The sequence below is a fragment of the Crinia signifera genome, chromosome 9 (assembly GCF_055691185.1).
Source record: "Crinia signifera chromosome 9, ASM5569118v1, whole genome shotgun sequence".
NCBI classification, from domain to species: domain Eukaryota; kingdom Metazoa; phylum Chordata; class Amphibia; order Anura; family Myobatrachidae; genus Crinia; species Crinia signifera.
In genome coordinates this window covers 32,272,411-32,292,839 of record NC_139225.1, presented here as the reverse complement: position 1 = coordinate 32,292,839, position 20,429 = coordinate 32,272,411, and the positions used below count along the sequence as shown (strand labels likewise).

Below are 20,429 nucleotides of genomic sequence, written 5' to 3'. Positions count from 1 at the left end.
ACCTCAAGATACATCATTGAAATATAAAAATATTATGAAATACAGAATAATACGTTATCCAAAATTATTTTGGTTCCGAACATATTGGTTAAGGGATACTCAACCTCAAGGTCTAGTGGTTACAGCCTATCTACTTTGGGATTACAAAAGGACTCTTACTTGAACCAGCCCTCCACATTTCCATCTTTCCCCACCGTTGGACATTTACTGGAAAATCCAAGGGAAACCATCACCTGCTAATACATCTGGAGACATTACACCAAGGACTGAATTCCATGGTCCAACAAAAATCAGGATCAAGTCCCAAGGGAACTCCAGCAGGTTTATGGACACCCGCCATCCTAGTTTTCCATTAATTTGTGGGAGATTGCCCTACTCTATTGCCCTACTCTATTTCTGGAGAGCATTTCTAGGAACAAGTGAGATACCCCCCACTGTACAATTGTTATATCTATATGTCCCTTAATAGGCTGTACACTCTTTTTATTTATAAATTGCAATTGCCATTTTAAAAACGTATCAACCTTTTAGCTATTAGTAAATAAAATATTTGTGATACTCAATTGGTCATATGTAATTTTGTGTTAGCGCTCCACCATTTGTTTGGATACTCAACCTGTACCTGATTTATCTTTTCCTTTACACTACTAATATGACTTCTACACAAGTCACACCAAAATAAATGAGACTTGCAATGGTTGATCATAACAAGCCATTGCTATTACAGTCGGGACACAGTCGGGATTCCAACAATCATTAGTCGAACATCGGTATTCCGACTGCCGGGACTCTGACAGGGGGGCGTGATCTACGGAGCCCCTTGTGGACTTCGTGGCTCGCCGCGCAGTGCTGGCCACAAGTTCTATTCTCCCTCCTGGACCCCCTATGAGTTGGGATCCCGACTGTCAGGTATTTAACAGTTGGGATTCCGATGTCGACTAACGACTGTCGGAGCCCCAACTGTCTGTATCGTCATCCGGCACCCGCTATAAACTGGATGAATATTTTGTCTTTACACACAGGGCCGGTGCAGTGTTTCCCGACACCTTAAGCAAAACGTCAGTGTATTGCCCCCACACACGAATACCCGCTTTCCAGCCTCAAGTGAATCTTCGTTCAACAACAGCTGCCTCTGTATTCAGTTTACCTTGTTGACCACACACACAACTAAAATCTGGCCCTTTTTTTGTTGCATTATTGTCGAATCAAAACACTGACTGGTCTAAAACAAAAAGGACAGAAAAGCAAGAGACACATTTTACTAAAAGAATAGACTTTATTAAGCATTGTAAGTCTTTCTAACTGGAAACCAAGCTCCTCCATTAAGCATTCCTAAACATTCTGCATCGTAATTTTACCTTCTCAGCAACGACAGACATTCCCAGAGATTAGCCGCTCTAACTTACATTGATAAACTATGGAGATGCTGGAGGGGGAGGGGGGGGGGGTATAGGGATTACAGGACGGGAAGATTTTGGGAAGTGGGAGATAGTTACACATTACCCATCCACTAAACAGGTGACTAGCATAAGGGGCATTTATTAACAGGGGAAAAAAATATAATCCAGAAGCCATGTTTTTTTTTTTTGTCATTGTAATTAACACAGACAGTATCCATTAAACATGAATTACTAACAAAGATTTATCGCAGTGTAAGATTAACCTAGCTAAAAATAAAAACTTAAAAAGGAACCTGAAAGAGAAAGCGGAAGTTTATATTAATGGGGGTCCAACAGGGAGCGGGCTTACAAAATATACCGACACTTTGAAAGTTAGCAAGATTTTCTTTCAAAGGTTGTGTTTCTTCTTTAAAAATCAATTAGCAATTAGTTACCACTAAACCAGGAATAAAAGAAGCGTAATATCACAAATACATGTGCAGCAGATACAGATGGGTCAGGTTCACACCCAAAAAAAGGATTCAGGTGCAAGGGAGTTTTTTTTTTTTGTATTTTACATTTTAGTTTTTTTTTTTATCCATTGTCGTTTCTTACATTTAAATCTTAAGAAAATGTTCTGTTAGTTTATATGTATTTTTAGAACATCTAAAAAGACACAAAAAAACTCTTGAAAGACACATTGATTCAGCAGTTTGTGTTAGAATTATCTATAAGGATGGGTTCCATCCTCAACAAATCATCACAAAAAAAAACAATATATATGACAAAGGTTTAAAAAGTATGGATATTACCGGCGCGAGATGCCGTCAAAGTGAAATGATCAGGAGTTGGGTGTTAAATCGCAAACATGAGCGGTAGTAGACAGCGTTATGTCAGTCTTTTCCCCACGCCCGATCCAATAGAAGTCTCTGGACGAGCAGATGAAACGGCTCGAAAACAAACTATTGTGAAGATCGAGGTTAAATGTGTACTGGTCACAGTACAGGAAGGGAAAAGGCTTAATCGTTAACCTTAGCGGAGTTGTCATGGAAGGTTGCTGGTCTCTGAACAGCTGTGTAACATCAGGTAAGTGTCACAGATGTACCTTGTTACGCCATGTGAAGGCGATATATACAGGTACTGTTCACAAAACATCCTACCATCCCAACCGCCTCAGGCCACGAGCCACACCGGTCTGACGTCGTATAGATTACAGGGGTTCTTGGGAACCTACCATAGTCAATTTAAACTATGTATAAGAAAACAGTGCTACATTAAATATATATATATCCACCCACCTAAATTCCCCGTTAACACCAAAAGAAAAACCTAGCCGGGTAGTTTAACATTGCAAACAGACGGTTCCATGCTATGTGTGCTAAATCGGGTTAAACCAGCATTTTCCGCTGAAAGTGTCTTTCGGACATGAAACAAGTTTTTTTTGTGCAAAAAAATAAATTTAAACACAAAAAAACTTATGATTCGGGTTTAGACACACGCCAATCTGATCTGCATTCCTTAATTGCAGACAAAAGACCATATCAAATAGAATATTTAAAATGAGAAAGGTAGCAGGAAAAGTGCTTTTAACAATTACATGGACTAACGGAGATTAGCAATTACTTTAAATCAACATCAGAGATTATGGTTAGTGAAAACATTTATACATGCGTTGGTAAAAGAAAATGTCAACTTTTTAATCACTTTGCGGCAGATCGTGTATTGTACACCCCCCAAAAAATGCATATACAAAAGGTGTACGCTGTAATACAACTCAAGGAGAGACTACGTCAGTATTGCAATTAATAGTGGATAATTAAGTGAATGCTCAGGTGTGATTAAAATTAGATTCAGTTGTGAAATGCAGTAAAAAGATCAAAAAAAAAAAAAAAACACAAAAACGTATTCAGTTGCAACTGCTTACAAAATAAAACCATATTGAAGATATCACAAGCTGACACCTTGGGTGGGAACTGTCTGTTTTCCCCCTGTGAAATATCAGGTTCCCCCCTTATGAACAAAAATATTTGCCCTCTGTTAGCCAGAATGGCTGTGGTAAGAAAATGGGCCCTGTTCCGAGGCCGATTTAGCAATGAATTCTCCAGGAGGAAGAATTCAGGTCCATCTGGTGGACTAAAGTGTGATCAGAGGGGAGTCTATGTCACAATTCCTGGGTTAAACGTTCCCAGGACATGTTCGATAAAGATGATCAAAGAAAAAGTTCCAAGCAGCGGGCACCCAGTGATGCCGTCATCAGAGGAGAAAAGGCTGGTCTGGCTCCCACCTTTACCAATCCGGTGCCAAGTGGGAACTGCGATTGCCAAACCTGTTAAGCTGCGAGAATTATATTGGAGGTTAGAGACACTGATGTAACATCACCTCGCTTCTTTTGTAGAAAGTTTGGATTAAAAAACAAAACAATAGGCACAATGTAAGTGGCTGTTGTCTGATGCCACAACACTGCGATAACATTAAACCAGCTCTGCGCTGGCAAAATCGTCTCACCGCGAGATTCCGTCTAGTCAACACAGGAGGGAGGGAACACAACGCTATCTAAAATGTAGATTAACATTCGTCTTGATTGCTACAAGCGGTAATCTGTAGCAAAATACATATTCTAACCATTTGTTTCACCGTGTGGTTTTAGGCAGATGTGGAAAGCTCCCAAATGGGGTTTACGTAGAAGAGTCCTTGCAAATAAAGTCGCTCAAATCCCGTAAGCAAATGCGTATAGAGTCTATAAGGTAATGATTTAAACTGTATATGTAGCTGCTCAGAGAATAAGTTACCTCTGCAGAAGCATCAAGAATTAAACAGACACAAGCGATCTGATTCTTATCAGTAACTCGGAAATGTTATCACCATAGCAACAAATGGAATGGGGACCGATCATCAATACTACGCAATAGGACCTCACATAAATCATTCATACCGCAAAGGGTTCATTCAATGAGCAGCTACATAGAACGAGTTCAAGAGAGAACAGAAGAGGCTTCTAAACTCGTATGAGGGAAAAGATGTTCCAATGACCGCAATATGGAGATCTAAACCAGACTTACAGGTAGTGCAATCAGTATGGTCTCCAAGATAAGGGACCGTATACACTTGTGGAATACATATGGGGAACCAAAGAGTGCACTTTAATTATATGATCCAAGCTGCCCAGTCAGAGGGGCAAAGTAGGCCGAGGTCACTACGTGCCTCCTTTAAGTTGAAGAATTTGGCTTTTTTTTTTTTCCATAAAATATCAGACCAGGCAATCCCATTCATTAAAGTACACCGGTCGCCTATATAGAATGGATGCTGCCTGTCTCCTCTTTGTGAGGTTAACCAGTATTCTTGAACACGCAGCCTATAATTTCATTAGGAATTCACCAGTCAGGACGCATGGGCCGAGATTACGGGTGAGTCAGTCCCCTAGATTCAGAGACGCAGGTTGCCTACCCTTTGCTCATTGGCAACACAAAGCAACTCCAGGTGCATCCTCATCCGTCTAGCCTCAGAACCCCACGCAGTGCGAGATGCCCTGTGTGAGGGAGGCAGCCAGGTTCCAGGCAGCTCTGCGAACATTGGGATTCTTCTCTTGCTGAAAATGCATAGTAACACCATGTGACTAGGACGCACAATAAGACTCTGCTGATTAATGTGATATAGGAAGCTTGTATATTGCAGAACAGAACTGCTACATTGTACTTTGTGGACAGATCAGAGACCTACTCATATCACATTAATCAGTACAGTCCCCTTGTTCATCCTAGATGAATGGCTAATGCCCCATACACACTAGAGCTGTAGTTTTCAACCTCAGTCCACAAGACGCCCATACAGTTCACGTTTTCTAGGTCACCCGGCAGGTGCACAGGTGCACTCATTACTCACTGATACATTTTTTTAAAAAATTCAAAGGTGGAGCTAATTATTTCACCTGTGATTCTGTGTGGAGACATGGAAAACGTGCACTGTTGGGGGGTCCTGAGGACCAAGTTTGAGAACCACTGCACTAGAGGGTATGCTCCGAGAGCAATACTGTTATCAGCAGAGCTTCCGCACAAACGATATAGTGCATACACACTGAACGATATTGTTAACGAGATCGCTCAGTGATGTCATCCAGCCCCCGCTTGAGCTTGCAGCAGTAACGATATAGTCAACACCGACCTGCATGTACAGACGATAGTAGATATCTTTTACAGAGCACGTACTGTAAACTATGTCGGGCGTACATACTGGACGATATGAGCAACATAGCCTTATTATTGCTATCGTTCCTATAATTAACGATATATCGTCTAGTGTGTATGGGGCTTAAGATGCATTTTTTGGCAAAAAAGAAGACACTCGATGTTAGGAGATTGTAACGCCACATGGCGTGCCAAGAGGCGCTGTTTGTGTTACTGTAGCAAAGATATGAGGACACATTTGTATACGGAGTATGCAAAGAGTCTTGGTTTAAGAAATCCAAAAACAGATACAGATGTAGCCACGCTCATCGACGCTGCGCCAATCACGCCGCCACGCGAGTGCATCTATTTATTCTGCACCAGGGGTGTGACTTTGATGCAACAAATAAACAAGTGACCGTGGCGCAGCAACGATGAGCTCGGCTTTATCTGTACCTAAAAAACCATTAATATATTTGAGAGAACCACAGCGAGGATAGTTATAAGGTAAATTGGGACAAATCTAACCTCTAAACCCCACACACAAAGGGGTCTGTTCTAACACATTAAACGGTGTTAAAGTTAATACATTGTACATTTTAGGGTCCTTTTATACAATTTCAAAATTGATTGAAGTTTAAACAAAGGCGGACTCTGCCTACTAGCAATACCTAGAATCCCAAACGTAGACGAGGTTTTGGATTTACATTGTACTTAGTAACTGGGTTTATTTCCTAAGGTTAGATAGAACGACAAAATAAAAGTTTCCCTACAGTTCTAGAGACAGATGCAGAGTCACACACTGCACTGCAAGTGCCTCAAACAGATAAAAGGCCGATGGGTGTTTGGGTATATTTTCGGCAATAACTAAAACAAAAACAACAAAAAAAAAAAGTTTTCTCATTATCGTTAGATTCGGAGAGGTGGGCGTCGAGCGAGGTTTCCAAATGGAGCGCTGGACATGAGAGCTAAATGTGCCCTCTCCTCTTGTAGCACGTTACACGTCCGGAGTACAGTTCAGAATCACCACAGACCTCCCCCCAGCAGCGGCAGCGTTCTCGAGGAATACTGGTTCTGCTCAGGATGCAAATGTGGCTTTTACCTAAATATATATTTCTAGGTTACATAAATAGATCTCTCTCTCTCTCTGCCTCTCTCTGTACAGTCTGTGCACAAACGTATGCATATTCACAATATACACAGTGAGCCTTGTTAGACAAGTTCTAGATGCGTACTCAGCCTGTACCTGTGGCTTGTACCAGCAGATAACATTATGCACATACAATCTTTCACATTATACCTTCATCAAAACTGAGGTTTGACCTCCATGGCGTCAAGCAGTGTGTGGCGAGCTCCTCTTCTGTAATGGGTAGTCCATTTGTTACCAGTGGGGGCCACAACTGAACACTAAGTTCTAGACCACCAGCCCCTTTTCTCCCTGCCTCCTTTCTTTATTAAAAAGCAAAATGCCTTGGAGCAGAAGCACACATTACAAATGGGTAACGTCCTTCGTAGGGTACATGTTAGTGGCCACCTGTCAGGAATAGAAGATGCTGCCCTGCCGATTTCTTTTACAGGAGCTTACTAGCACAACGGTAAATGTAGTCATGTATTGAGACACTGCGGGTTGGGACTGTGCCGGCCTCGTCTGGGAGGAGCCGTCACAGGCGGCACCGTGTCGGTGGCATGACTTTGTCAAAGTTGCTGGGATTTTACCAAAGAGTTGGGAGGCAGATTCTCAGCTTCTTACTTGGACCAAACAATATGACCCAGTACAACACAGGCTTGACCTTATCCGAAGGCAGGAAAAATCTGCCCATGACAGTCTCTTTCCTGAAATTCCTTTTTTTGTACAAAGGCCAAATTTATATATATATTTATATATATTTTTATATATATATAGATATATGTACATATAAAAAATAATATTAATAAAATTCTGACAAAAAGTCCCACATTATGTACAGGTTGTGGTAGTCTGGTGCAGGAGGACTCCACAATGGGAGGGCCGTTGGAGGAGAGAGTGAGGGAGGCACAGAAACGTGAGAGTGCGGGGTGGCGTCAGCAGTCTGACACGGGTATTGACTAATTAGACTTTGCTAGGGAGCAGAGCGCAGCCCTACTTCACTGCGTGTCAATCATAACGGTGAGAAGCTGAGGCTTTATCTATCCTTGCCCATCCCATTCGGTCTCCAGGGAAATATGGAAGTCACCAGAGACTGTTAGCAGCCTTGTAACACATATAACACCGTACGACAACCATTGTCTTCATACTGTGCAATTCTAAAAGGTACAGAAGACAGCGTGTGTCGTGGGGGGGGGGGGGGGGGGGGGGGGGAGTGACTGGTGACATAGGAATCACTCAACAACCAAAGCACCATGAAGATATTCGGTAAATATAGGTGTGGAGGGATACATTTGTGGGCCCTGTACCTCCCTTGGACACTCCTCCTCCAATGCCTGCACTGTTTACTCCTCCTTTTGGAGTGCTGTTGGACCCAGCTTGTTGTCATGGCAATTGTCCCCTTCTTCACTGCTCATTCCTGCCAAGTGAGAGGTGTTGCCGTTGCTGCAAGGGTCAGTGCACTCACGGGATACGGCACATGTTACGCTTTGAGGGCTGGATTCTTCCTCTGGCGCTGCATTTCCACTGGTCCCGTTCACGTGGGATGGGCTGCGGCTGTCTGTGGAACCCTGGAGCGGATAAGAAGAACACAAACTCAGAATTGTTATATAACATTGTCCCTTTGCCTATCTGGCAGAACATTGAGGGCGGATGGGTTAGGGGCACTGTAAGTCTAACCGAAGCACATCAAGTCTGTATTAACGCCCTTCTTTGCCTCATACCCTAATAAGGAGCGAAGTCAAATTGGCGACATAGAGCGTAACGGGCAATATGTACAGTGGGAGATTGTCCCTAACCGAACCAACCCCTAAGATGGTCTTCTAAGATACATCGATGTGCTATATCGGAGTGAAACCCGGCAATCCCCTCTAGACGGCACAATGTTTAGGGATGGATTGAGGAACACGATAAAAATTATTGGCCATCAAATTTCCCAGATCTCAAGCCAATCGAGCATCGGTGGGATGTGCAGGACAAACAAGTCCAAGCTACAGCATGGAGGCTATAATTCCCAACTTTTCGGGACATAAATGATCTGATGGTAATGTCTTGGTGCCATCAGAGGCCTTGTGGAGTCCAGGTCTCAGAGTATGAGCTGTTTTGGCAGCACAAGCGGGTCCTACACAGTATTAGGCATGTGGGCTTAATGTTATGGCTGATGGGTTTATATACACACACACATACATAAGACTGGTCTTGGCCCATCCTATAGGCCCAGGAAACAGGCCGGCTTCTAATGACCCTAGGCGATAAAGGTGTGAATGATTGCTCACCTGTTTGTTCACTTTTTTGTTTGGTTTTGTCACTTTATTAACAGCAGGATCTCTTCCACGTCTGAGAAAAAAGAAGAAAGCAGCAATGTATTCACTTCTGTTTGTCATTTCTTCATACCGCAAGTTAACTGCAAGCCCCAAATGGCACTAGTCACAAGGAAATGTAATATAACGCATCCCAGTATTCATGCCGACTATAAACACACACACACACACACACACATCATGGGCCTGATTCAGTTTGGCTCGTTAGGCAGCGTTCATTCACTGTCTAGCATGCCCATAAACACCAATGCCGAACAAATGAGCATGCGCCAACGCCAACCGTCAGGGCTGAGGCCGAATTTCGATCACAACCATCGATCTTGAATCGGTCCCCAAGGATGAATGAGGCCCCACAAACCGTGTTCCCGGGAACAGCCATTAGTACATTATCTATATACAGTAATGATATTTCTGACTGCTTACCCCTTTCCTGGACCCCCAACCGAGACCACTTGCATGCCAAAAGCTCCCCGGCCGCGGGAAGGTTTGCTGCCGGCCCACTGGCCCACTACCATTCCGGCAATTTCCAGCTTGCCCCCTTGTGGGGGTATGGGATGAACGCCTGCATCAGAGGAAACAGAAACAATGAATGCAAGCAAGAGGGGACCACCCCAGTTCTGTCAGCAGATACAACACACACCTGAAAAGCCTCGGTTTCTTCCAGGAGGAGGAGGGGGCATAGAACCCATAGCCCTGGGATAGAGTGGAACGGGGTAAAATGGTGGCATCATAGGGGGCATGAAAGGAGGCGGAGGCAGAAGTGGTGGAGGAGGTTGGCGATTAAGATTAATCCCCTCCAAAATGCTCTGTCTCATCTTCTCCACTTTGGCCGCCTGTTCTCCCTGTAATAATATAGATCATAATCAGCATGTATTAAAAAATAGAAAAAAGGGGAGAACACGTGACGATGGCGACACACTCATGCCTCAAATATGATCTGCAGGAGAATGAATGTATGTAAGTGCCTGGGAGTATGCCATCCGGCTAGAGCAGCAAGGCCTTGTATGTACCAATTTTATTTTAAAGCAGCTTCTTGAAGGCCCCTCACTGCCACATTGTTCACATCTTGTTTTTTCCCCATTTCATTCTTTATTAAAACTCTAGTAACTTGTGTGAAATTTAAATACTTATTTCAATCTTTGTAACCGTAAGCTTTGAAGTGACAACTTAAAATGAAAACCTAATCTTTAGTTCTGATATTCTGTGATTCTTAACCCTTTTAGGTCCAACGTCTAGTCAGACTCAACAGCCCTAGCGCTAGTAGCAGATCCAATGGTGAGCCACTTTAAAATAAGAACATTAACATCGTTCAACGTACAATGTAGACCATTTTTGAATAATAAAAAAAAATGACAAGTAATTTAAACCTTTAAACCCGACTGTTTGAATTGCAAAAAATAAAATAAAAATTGGACTGCAAAGGGTTAAATCTCACGACCTTCTAAGGCCATACAGGTGCACACCGGTAATGAGAGGTGCGACCCCGCGGAGACCTTTCAGTAGTACTGCATACAAAGACAAGGTTGCAGGTGCACAATTCAAACTCACAATTTATTAATAATAAGGTCATAAGTTACTTATTCAAAGTATACTTTTCTGGTAAAGTGGAACCCAAGAGCCGCAGTCCAAAGGGGCCTACGCACTGGACGATTGTATGGACAGCGATAATGGGGAAGATCGCTGGGCTGAGAATTGCTCATACACACTGAACGATTTTCGCCCTCTCCAATCGATTTCCCCGGGGGTGGAGAATAAGACTTATTGGACATTTATACCATAATCTCTATTGTTTGATTTTCAAATTCATAGATGCATTCAATATCATAAGAAAAACTGAAAAATGTTTGCAATATATGATGCTGTTCATGTTATTCCATACTGTAATATTCATCCTTTGCAATAAAAACAATTTTGAAGAAGGAAAATAAGACTTATTGGGCCTTATTCTGCTTGGCTAAATCGCTGCTTAACGAGCGCTAAAACGCCGCCCATTCAACCCACCCCGAACCCCCTCGGTAGCAGAATAAATCATTCGATTCCTGCGACGTCAGCCACCCGCCCCGGCAGGCATCGGCTCACCTGGGGACACCCATAAAACTCTGGCCGTTTCCATAGGTGGGCCCCGTTTCCGTCCCGGTCCCTCCCCGCAACAAACAAGTGTGTAACTCGCCGAAGCCTTTCGTTCCCTCGGCCTGTACATCCGCAAATTTGTAATTGTGCACACGCACACTCACCCATCGGAACGGGGTCGAATTCGGCCCATTCCTATCAGTGTTGAATCACCCCCATTATACGTTATTTACCACAGTGCCACAAAGGTTCTACAATGCCTTACAGCGCACGGAAGCATAAACCGTGTATGCAACACAAGAAGGTAACAATGCAAAGGACTTACAGTATGTACAATACACTGCAGAACATGGGAAACCAGCTATATAACCATTGCTCCATACGCAGCCACAGTATGCACAGAGGTAGCCATTCTGGTTGAGACTAAAGATCTGGTGCCAGTCATGCAGGGGAGGAGAAGAAGAAGAAGAAGAAGAGAGAAAAGGGCCCCGCTCATGAGAGCTTACAGTCTACAGCAGACGGGCAGACAGACGGAACACAAGTTGGCTAAAGGACCTCCTGCTGTCATCTGCGACCCATCTCCTGCGAGGACTGTTACGTTATGCTGCAGCGGAAGGCAGTTATGGGGTTGCGTTATGCTGCAAGGGTGGGGGAGCTTTTGGCTGCAGGGGCAGCCGGTTAGGTTGTGAGAAGGTAGGGTCAGGGTAAGAGGAGAGGCAAGGTCCTTTTGACCACTTGGATCTGGACTCACAACTGTAACAGAGGGGACAGCGAGGAAGGAGCGGAGAGTTAGAAGGAGAGATGGGAGGCTTTGAAAAAGCAGCATGAGTTGAGAGATTGTGTGAAGCTTTGGAGAGAAGTAGAGAGTGTGACAGGGAAGGAGGAAAGTTCCGGTGGTGGGGAGCAGCAGGCTTAAACCATAGCTGTAACAAAAGCCTATTCACTGTCATTCACCCTGGGGCCCGCAAGCAACAACATATAAGAATGACAGCATAGATTACATTGTCAGCATAGCTTATATAAGCAAGGCAGCCCAGGAAGAGAATTCCCTTCACTGCTAAACCTTGGCACTTTAATTACACTGACAAGTGAAGAATTGAGGCATTCGGTCATTCAGAAACACTGGTGGGGACAGGAAGCACCTGGTCTAATTACAATGGATTGATATTTGTAACATTTATATGAGACCAATATCCCAATTTAAATCTGATGTCCCTTTTGCACATGGACAAAGCAATGTATCACAAATCCTGGCATGGCTGCCTCACTTATCCCCACATATTCCTAGAGGGAGAATTAATTCTCCGCAAGGCCGAAAAATCACAAGGCGCATCTCTTACCTGACCGTCACAGAGTTCAATTAAAGGGACTTTCTCCCGGCCTGCTCGGATCAGCTTGCTCTGAAATAGCTTCCCATCAAAGTAAATCCATGGGCAGCAATGCTCCCAGGGAACCGGCTGTCCACAGGCATCATTGGCAAATAGTGCAGTATCCACCCCGTTCATGAAGAGAGACGCAAGTTGCACCCCGCGGGCATCCAGCTTTTCAATCTGCTTGATGGCATCAGTGTATTAATTTCAGGGCAATCTTTAGAGGCCACAGATATCACAGAACATGATGCAGTGAACGTATAGCCCTGAACACAATCTGGCTCTTACCTTAAGCTCCTGCAGCTGGTCTGGCTCATATAGCTGTGCAGAAACTGCTTGTGCTAAGAACGCATCCAGTTCATGTCTAAGTAATATCCTTCCTCCAGGCCACTGCATCATGTACCTGCAAACGACAAGAGACTGTGACTCCATCTTTTCCTGAGTCATCCAATAACCCCCTGAATTCTGCGAAGCAGTGCAGTACTTCTCCTCACCGCAGTACACAGCACATCAGGAGGAGATGAGTTGGGACGTTGGCTGGGTTGAGCATGCTCGGAGTGTCCGACTTCATACATGCCAAGAAGGCTCTCATTCTGCGGTTCTTGTCTTCTACAGCTTTGCCAAGCCACAGTTTCTTCAAGTTGGGACACGTCCATTCTCTGAAGGTCAAGGCGGACACCAGCTCTGGAGTCTGAGGAGACTTCCCTTTGTAGGCGGACCATTCCTTGATTATCATTGGTGGAACTGCACAGGCAAAGACACAGAATTTATGTTCAAGATGTTTAACCAAGGCCAAGTAATAAGCTGGTCCTCTACACTGTACAACAGCCAGATCTACCACCGTATGTTAATGCAACAATCTGTAGTGCTAATGTGGGGGCTCGTCCGGTGTTGCTCACCGATCTTAAACCAACCGCTGCAACTTTCACAATTAACATATGCACTTGCATCAGCCCCAAGTAGGATTGAGGAATCGCACAGAGCTTTGGGTACATGACCGCAAACTCCACCCCTCCCCCTCAAGAAAAATGAATTGTGCATGAATAAGACAGAGATATGCAAAAAAATGTGTCAATTCCCATCTGTGTATATGTTGTTTGTATTCATGCACAGAGATCCATCCAACTCGATTAGCCCCCAAGTGCCATAAGTGTGTACGGCTGTAACTATATGGTGCTTCTCAATATCACTAGCGAGTGATATGCATCACAGGAAGTATAGAAGAGTTTGATCCTATAGAATAACACATTGAAGGTGTGTACACATGGCACGTTTTGGCAATGGCCGATTTTGACTAAATGCACTCTGATTTTGACTATGTTTGATTTTGCCTATGGCCAAATACGTTATGTGTGCGGCAGTCAAAATTGGCTTGCCACACAGTCAATTTTTGGTATCGAAATCAGGGTTAATACTGTATGATATTGGATAACTTTCTATAAGAGGTGTGGCCAAGCCGCTCCTCGAGTACTACCAGTCATTACTAACGGTCACATTTTCAAACTTCATTCAGGAATGTATTCATTCCTACAATAGATCCACAGGCTGCCTGAAATACTGTTGGTAGATCTTGAGGACAGGTTTGGCAACCCCTAGTCTATATGATTCTTGACTTTAGTAAGCCAAAATCGCACCGTGTGTACACACCTGTACAATCAGCAACACTTACAAGGAAGTATGATCTATCAGTGCAAAGTTTTAATTTGGGACGGTCACCAAAATAAAATACCGTACTTAAGGAAGGCAACTAAGCAGGGTAAGAACTGTTAGTAGACGAAAATATCCTTAGGAAGATTAGGTTTCAGACAAGGCAGCTTAGCAGAACAAAGGATTTAAACTGAGCGATAGAAAAGTAAACTCGCTGATAAACACAACCAACATGAGCCTCACATTTGTTCTATTGTTTTTCTGTCTTCTTGTACTGTAAATGTAATATCCTATCCTACTTTTAAATGATGTGAACTGCTGAAAGCTGTGTAACCACAAAGATACAGCATCAAATGAGGACAAATACATTGTCAAATCAGTAAAAAAACAGTGTAATAAAACAATGCCTAGAACCATATGAGAACAATTCCCTCACCGTCCACAGGTAGGCGCCGACGCATGGCTAGCCGCTCCAGCCGCCTCTGTGTCTCAGCCAAGCTGAACAGGACTCCGTATACGTACTGGCGTGCCGGGCGGAAAAGGATGGCAGCAGGAGGGAGATCGGTGTTGCACTCATCCTCTATGCACACAGGCAGTTTAATCTCGCCCTGTCAAGGCAACACACATTTAGAGCAAGGTACGACTGTACAATTCCTTACTGCCCGCAGCTTAGTATCGCACTCTGTTACTTGCATCCATGTTACAGTAACCTACCTTAGTGAGGACATGGTAGATGTATGGATACATAAGACCGCGACGGTGTCTATGTTCTGCCACTCGTAAAACCTCAGGCGCCACTGGTGGCAGAGGTGGTGTGGTGATATCCATGTGGTTTCTAGTTGCCATGGACAGCAAAGATGGAATCTGCGACTCATTGTGCCCCATATTTTGGCCAGTGTCTCCGCCAGGTCCCTGATGGCCCCAGTTCTGGGAAATCTTTTCACCGGAGGATTCCTCCCAGTTGGTCTTATGCGGTCGGGGCTCCGTAACATGACTGCGGAAAGGAGGAATAAAATCAGCTACAGCACCCGTATCCTGTCTGTATGGCAGTGTTACACCGAATGGGCAACTTCAGGAGTAGTGGGCAGAAGAGAGTAATCCCAGGCAGCCTTGGGCATCTCGTTCCAGCATCTGAACCTCTTACCAGCTGGCACAAAAATGCTGATATTGTAGGAGCAACAGGCAAACATTTTTATAACTTTGTGAACCTGTTGCTTGAATATACTAAAGAACATTACATAAAATGATAATTCACTAGAGTGCCTTTTATTGATATATTCTTATACCACTGATCCATTGCTGGGCTGATGGCAATTATAAAGCCATCTTCCCAAATACCATCAGGATACCCATAGTGTCCTGTACAGACAACCAGGAGCGCCAACTTGTCAGCCAGGCCCCAGTATATGAAGGGGGTAGCCACAACCCTTTTGAAAAGACAACCTATTGTTTGGGTAGGCGGCATCGCGCGACACCGCAGGGAGAGAAGACAGGCTGCCGCTGATCTCTCTGTCCTCAGCTCAGCCCCAGAACTGAGCAGCATGTACTGAGCTGGGGAGAGAGTCTGTGCTGCAGCCTGTCCTCTCTCTTCCACTGCCTGACTGCTTGCAATGGGGGAAGGGGACCCTTCATCAGACCTGGGCCTGTGTACACAGTGTCCTCCCAGCACGACTACAACCTCACAAACATCAAAAGTAAAATCAGGACTGAGGGTTTAATAGTACAGAGGATCGACTGAAAACAATCAAGAGTTATGTGGGATAGAGGTAACTGTCACAGTGATATTTATTGTTGCACTGATACTAAAATGATTTTGACCTCTATTAATTTGTACATTTCAGAACAAGTTTACAATATTGTGTGTTATAGGGACAGCAAACATGTCATTTTACTTTGTCATCACTTCAACCAAATTGGCACTTTATAGAAGTGCTGCTGAAAAAATCAGGGACCTCAACCCTCTATAACAGTGGTTCCCAAACTCGGTCCTCAAGTAACCCCAATAGTTCATGTTTTTCAGATCACCCCGCAGGTGCACAGGTCCAATCATTATTCATGGACACAGTTTAAAAGTGGAGCTAATTATTTCACTTGAAATTCTGCGTGGAGACCTGGTGAACAACCTGTTGGGTGAACTTGAGGACCAATAGGGCAGTGGCGGGAGAGCACAGCCCAGCTGACGTCAGCGGCTGTCAGCCCGCTTCCAGCACAGAGTGCTTGCAGATCTGAGCCACCACAGAGGTGGCTCAGATCTGTGAGCGCTGGAGAAATCATCCGATGGTCGCCGACACATCCAAGGCTGCAAATGGATGATTATGCAAATCATCCATTCGCAGCCTTGCGGGGAATCACGGCGTGCGAGGAGGAGGCGGCGGCGTTTTATCCACAGGCAGTGCAGACCACTCAGTCTATCATCTGGCTGGCTCCGAGTGTCTGATACTTGGAAAGTCTGCCAAGCAGAAGGTGCCATGCACAGATGGTTCCTGCAACTATGGAGCAGTAAAATGGGAGGCTGTGCAGAACCTATTGCATTATGAACTGACCCCTCCCTTAGGAAAAGGGACATTGCAGTTACATTCTCCTATGCAGGATCTGGCACGGGGAGTAATCTCCCGGCTCTATCACTGCGTCTCAACAGTGCTGGTCTATGCTGGGATTACACAGGGGATCCTAGGGGCATATCTATGGCTGTAGTGACCGGGTTCCCCAGGGCACAGTGTCGGGAAGGAAGCGAGCTGTTAGCACCAGCACCTTATATTTCCACTACAACTTAAATTCGGTCAAGATATGTAATGGTTCTCCCAGTACACCGGCCATAGGATTCTACATATAGAACAACAGTATACACACCGAATGTCACCGGTGGGAGCTTCAGTTGATACTAAATTGTTCCTCTATCCCAAACAACGCAATACTTGTTTTGATGAGCACATTATACAAAACTTGCCAACATCTGTCCTTGTTTTGAAAATCTATTGGACATGACATTAATGGTTAGTAGAGGTAACATGGAGATGCTGTAATTGGGTGATATGCTTACTTAGATGTGGCACCATTCTGATCTTCATCAGAGGAAGAGGATGGTGACGATTCATGGCCAGATGAAGGAGAAGGCTTCAAAGTCAAATGATTGTGGAACTTGGAAGCTGTCGTGTCATACGGCATGGACCAGCCAGAGAATGGACCCCCTTTTAAAAGGCTGTCATCGTGGAAGTGAGACAAATCGCCCATGTGGTGAGTAGGGAATACAAAACCAGAGTTGGGACCAGGAGGAAATGGGTGGTGCTGATAATGCAGCTTTGCAGGCATCTGATGTCCAAACTACAGGAAGAAACAAGATCGTTTGAATTTTGAAGTATCACCTGGACGCAAACAGACAGTTGAGAGACAGTTTGAACTAGTAAGCATTAAGTATGAAGCTGGTGGATAGACCACAAGCCACGCCTAGTCATCGTGGAGACTGCGGGATGTGACAGATCACAGAGGAAGCGGCAAACTGCTGGCTCCTCCCTATTTCTCTGCTCCTCCTTTCATTTTCCAGAGCTCGGATTATTAGCGGGCACAGAGATACCGTCTTAATTCACATGCATATTTAATGTAATACCACTGATGTGCAGCCTCGGCTCTCGATAATCTGTGGCATTAAAATGTTTGAAGAGGCAACAAAAACGCACAGAAAAATAAGAGTTGCCCTACAAATTTTCACTGAAAAAATTCAATGAAAAACAGTGATGTTGCTCATAGCAACCAATCAGATTCTGGGATGTTCATTGCGGCCGGGGGCAGAGACAGCGCAGGACCATGGGAATGCCCAGCGTTTTATGTGCACCATCATGGAAACCATTGGAGCGCAGACGGGCCAATGCCTGCCGGGGGGCGGGAGGCTGACGTCACAGGACGTCAGCACCCGCCCCGTCTTCGGTGATTTGCAGAAGAAATAAATGTAAGTTTCTATTGACTTATTTACAAAGGCAGGAGAAAGCATTCGATGGTCGATGACCATCGAATGATTTTTCCTGCTAGCAGATGCATGCGAGGGCGGTTTTTGGACGGTAAACAGCAAACGACCGTTATTTACCGAGCAGTGTTGAATCCCCCCTTAATTTTGAGAACCTGCCTGTGGGTCACTGACTTAATAGCTTTGTGCTCGCTTTACCTAGGGAAGAGAGGTTATTTACTAAGAGATCACCTACGGAAAGGTCACATAACACAGAGCCGTTCCAAACAGAACAGGATAGAACCGGGAAAAGTAGAAAATTATCAACTTTTCCTTTCCAGGCTCCATCATTTCTTTGCATCTTGGATGCAATTTAGAGGTCAGCAATCTCTGCTAGGCATCAGTCAGAAGGAGAGGCCCAGTATAAATCATCAGTCTGTCTTGAAACAACTACTATTCAAAATAAAGCATCCCAAAATACTGGTTATCATTCGACGCCAGGGTGGCCACACCTGTCCTCAAGGTCTACCGCCAGTTCATGTATCTCAGGCCACCTGTGGTTCTATCGTAGGAATGATGCAGTAGGTTTGAAAATGTGACAGTTAGGGGGAAATTTACTAAGCAAAATACGGTAGGAATTGGCGTATTTTGTATTATTCCTATTTTGGAAATTTACTAATGTAGAAGTAGGTTAGTATTTAGCATTTTTACATTCGTATTCCTGTAGTTACAACACAATACAAATAAATACGCCATGGAAAGAATACAACTTTTAAGTATTTTACGTTTACTCCCATGTTATAAAATACATACGTAAACTAGGTGTAAACAAGTACAAATCGTAAAAAAATAGGTCTGAAAAATACTCCATTATTTCCAGGCGTATTTCACATTTTCACATGTGAAATTACTCAGATATTAGCCCACAGTTATTACCATGTGTGCCTTATAAAAGCCTATTAAGCACAAAAACACACTTCTCTGCTTGTTACATTGATGGGTACTCATTTATACATTGAGAAGTGTTCATTGTGGGCTGTGGACTACCTGATGTCCTGACACATGCATCAAAGACGAAACCAGTGTCATGAAACAGAATATCAGCAGCAGCTTGTGCAGGTTCCTCGGAGGCTGCGTATCCCTCGTTTAATCCTCCCCCACCTGACTACTCTCACTATCAGATGCAGACATTGCACACACAAGAACAAACAACACACTGAAAAATAAAGAGACAAAACAAAGAACACCCTCCTCTCCTTACCTCACACATACATATATATATATATATATATACATACACACACACACACACACACACATACACATATATATATATATATATATATATATATATATATATATATATATATATATATATAGTGCTTCTAGCACAGTGTGGTCTGTATATGAGCACTGATATACAAAGCAGACCTGTGCTAGAAAGACCACAGCAGACAGCGACACCCCATGCAGGGAAGAGGAACTGCATGGGTTTTCAAAGATAGCGAGTGCTAGAATATACACTACTCACAAATAAAGACTTAATACAAAATTAGATTACAACACAAACCAAAAGACAACTTTCAAACAAATAAACCACTCAACAATCACTAGATACTGTAACTCAGCAAACTCCAACCTCTCCTGCATTCTCCACACCATGCCTATATAACCCACAAGGAGATAGGGAGCCTGTGGGTTTTTTTTTTTTAATATGGCTTGGAGAACACTCCCGAGTTTGTACTTTTGGCCAATCACAAAGTTACTTTCTGTTAAGCAAAATTTACGTGTGTATTCTTCAAAATACTCAAGTATAAACCACACACATACAAGGCATAAAAACAGCAAAAAAAAAAGTCAGAAAACCAAAATATGAATACGACTATGCAAACGAAAACACAAATCCATACGACCAAATACCCCATAGAAAAATATGAATTGTAAAAATACGACAGGATTGTAAATTTGCCACTACCAAATACAAATACACTACCGATGCCACTCGTATCCAAAATATGAATATGATTGAGATGTAGTCGTACTCTTAGTAAATTTTGCCCTTAGTATCTCGAGGACCGGTTCGACCAGCCCTGGTCTATGTTATTTTAACCACATATATGTACAGCTATTGCTATTTTATTACACACTAGGGGTATGAAGGGGAAAAAATAACACAGCTTGTCAAAACTTTAGTTACTATAGCCTGAATGTAGACATGACTTACCATGGGCTTGCCAACATGCACTCCTCCCATCTGGTTGTGCGGTAGAGGGGGAACTCCAAATTGATTGGGTCCATACCCTGCAACTATGAGAAATGTTTAGCATCAGTGTAAGTCAATAAGATCAAGGTGAACCAGACATTGGACCTTATTCTGGTCCACACGCAATGCTCCATATGCCGCTCGCACAGCTGCCAGCCC

At 43.8% G+C, this 20,429-nt stretch overlaps 1 protein-coding gene across 2 annotated transcripts in view; it reads right to left on the bottom strand.

Moving 5' to 3' along the window:
• Positions 1–1,256: 1,256 nt before the first annotated feature.
• The window catches only part of FAM120C (family with sequence similarity 120 member C), a 41,487-nt gene continuing 22,314 nt past the window's right edge, over positions 1,257–20,429 (bottom strand). The window contains exons 6-16 of one of the 2 annotated variants that reach the window (XM_083158715.1): positions 20,232–20,314; positions 17,111–17,391; positions 14,785–15,064; positions 14,507–14,678; positions 12,918–13,167; positions 12,712–12,826; positions 12,394–12,603; positions 9,624–9,825; positions 9,407–9,521; positions 8,939–8,999; positions 1,257–8,233 (exon numbers count right to left, since the gene is read on the bottom strand). In XM_083158715.1, coding sequence (XP_083014841.1) covers positions 8,009–8,233; positions 8,939–8,999; positions 9,407–9,521; positions 9,624–9,825; positions 12,394–12,603; positions 12,712–12,826; positions 12,918–13,167; positions 14,507–14,678; positions 14,785–15,064; positions 17,111–17,391; positions 20,232–20,314 — 1,994 coding nt within the window. In that variant the 3' untranslated portion in view covers positions 1,257–8,008. Of the gene's footprint in view, positions 8,234–8,938; positions 9,000–9,406; positions 9,546–9,623; positions 9,826–12,393; positions 12,604–12,711; positions 12,827–12,917; positions 13,168–14,506; positions 14,679–14,784; positions 15,065–17,110; positions 17,392–20,231; positions 20,315–20,429 lie in introns of both variants that reach the window. The other variant, XM_083158714.1, reaches the window with a different exon arrangement.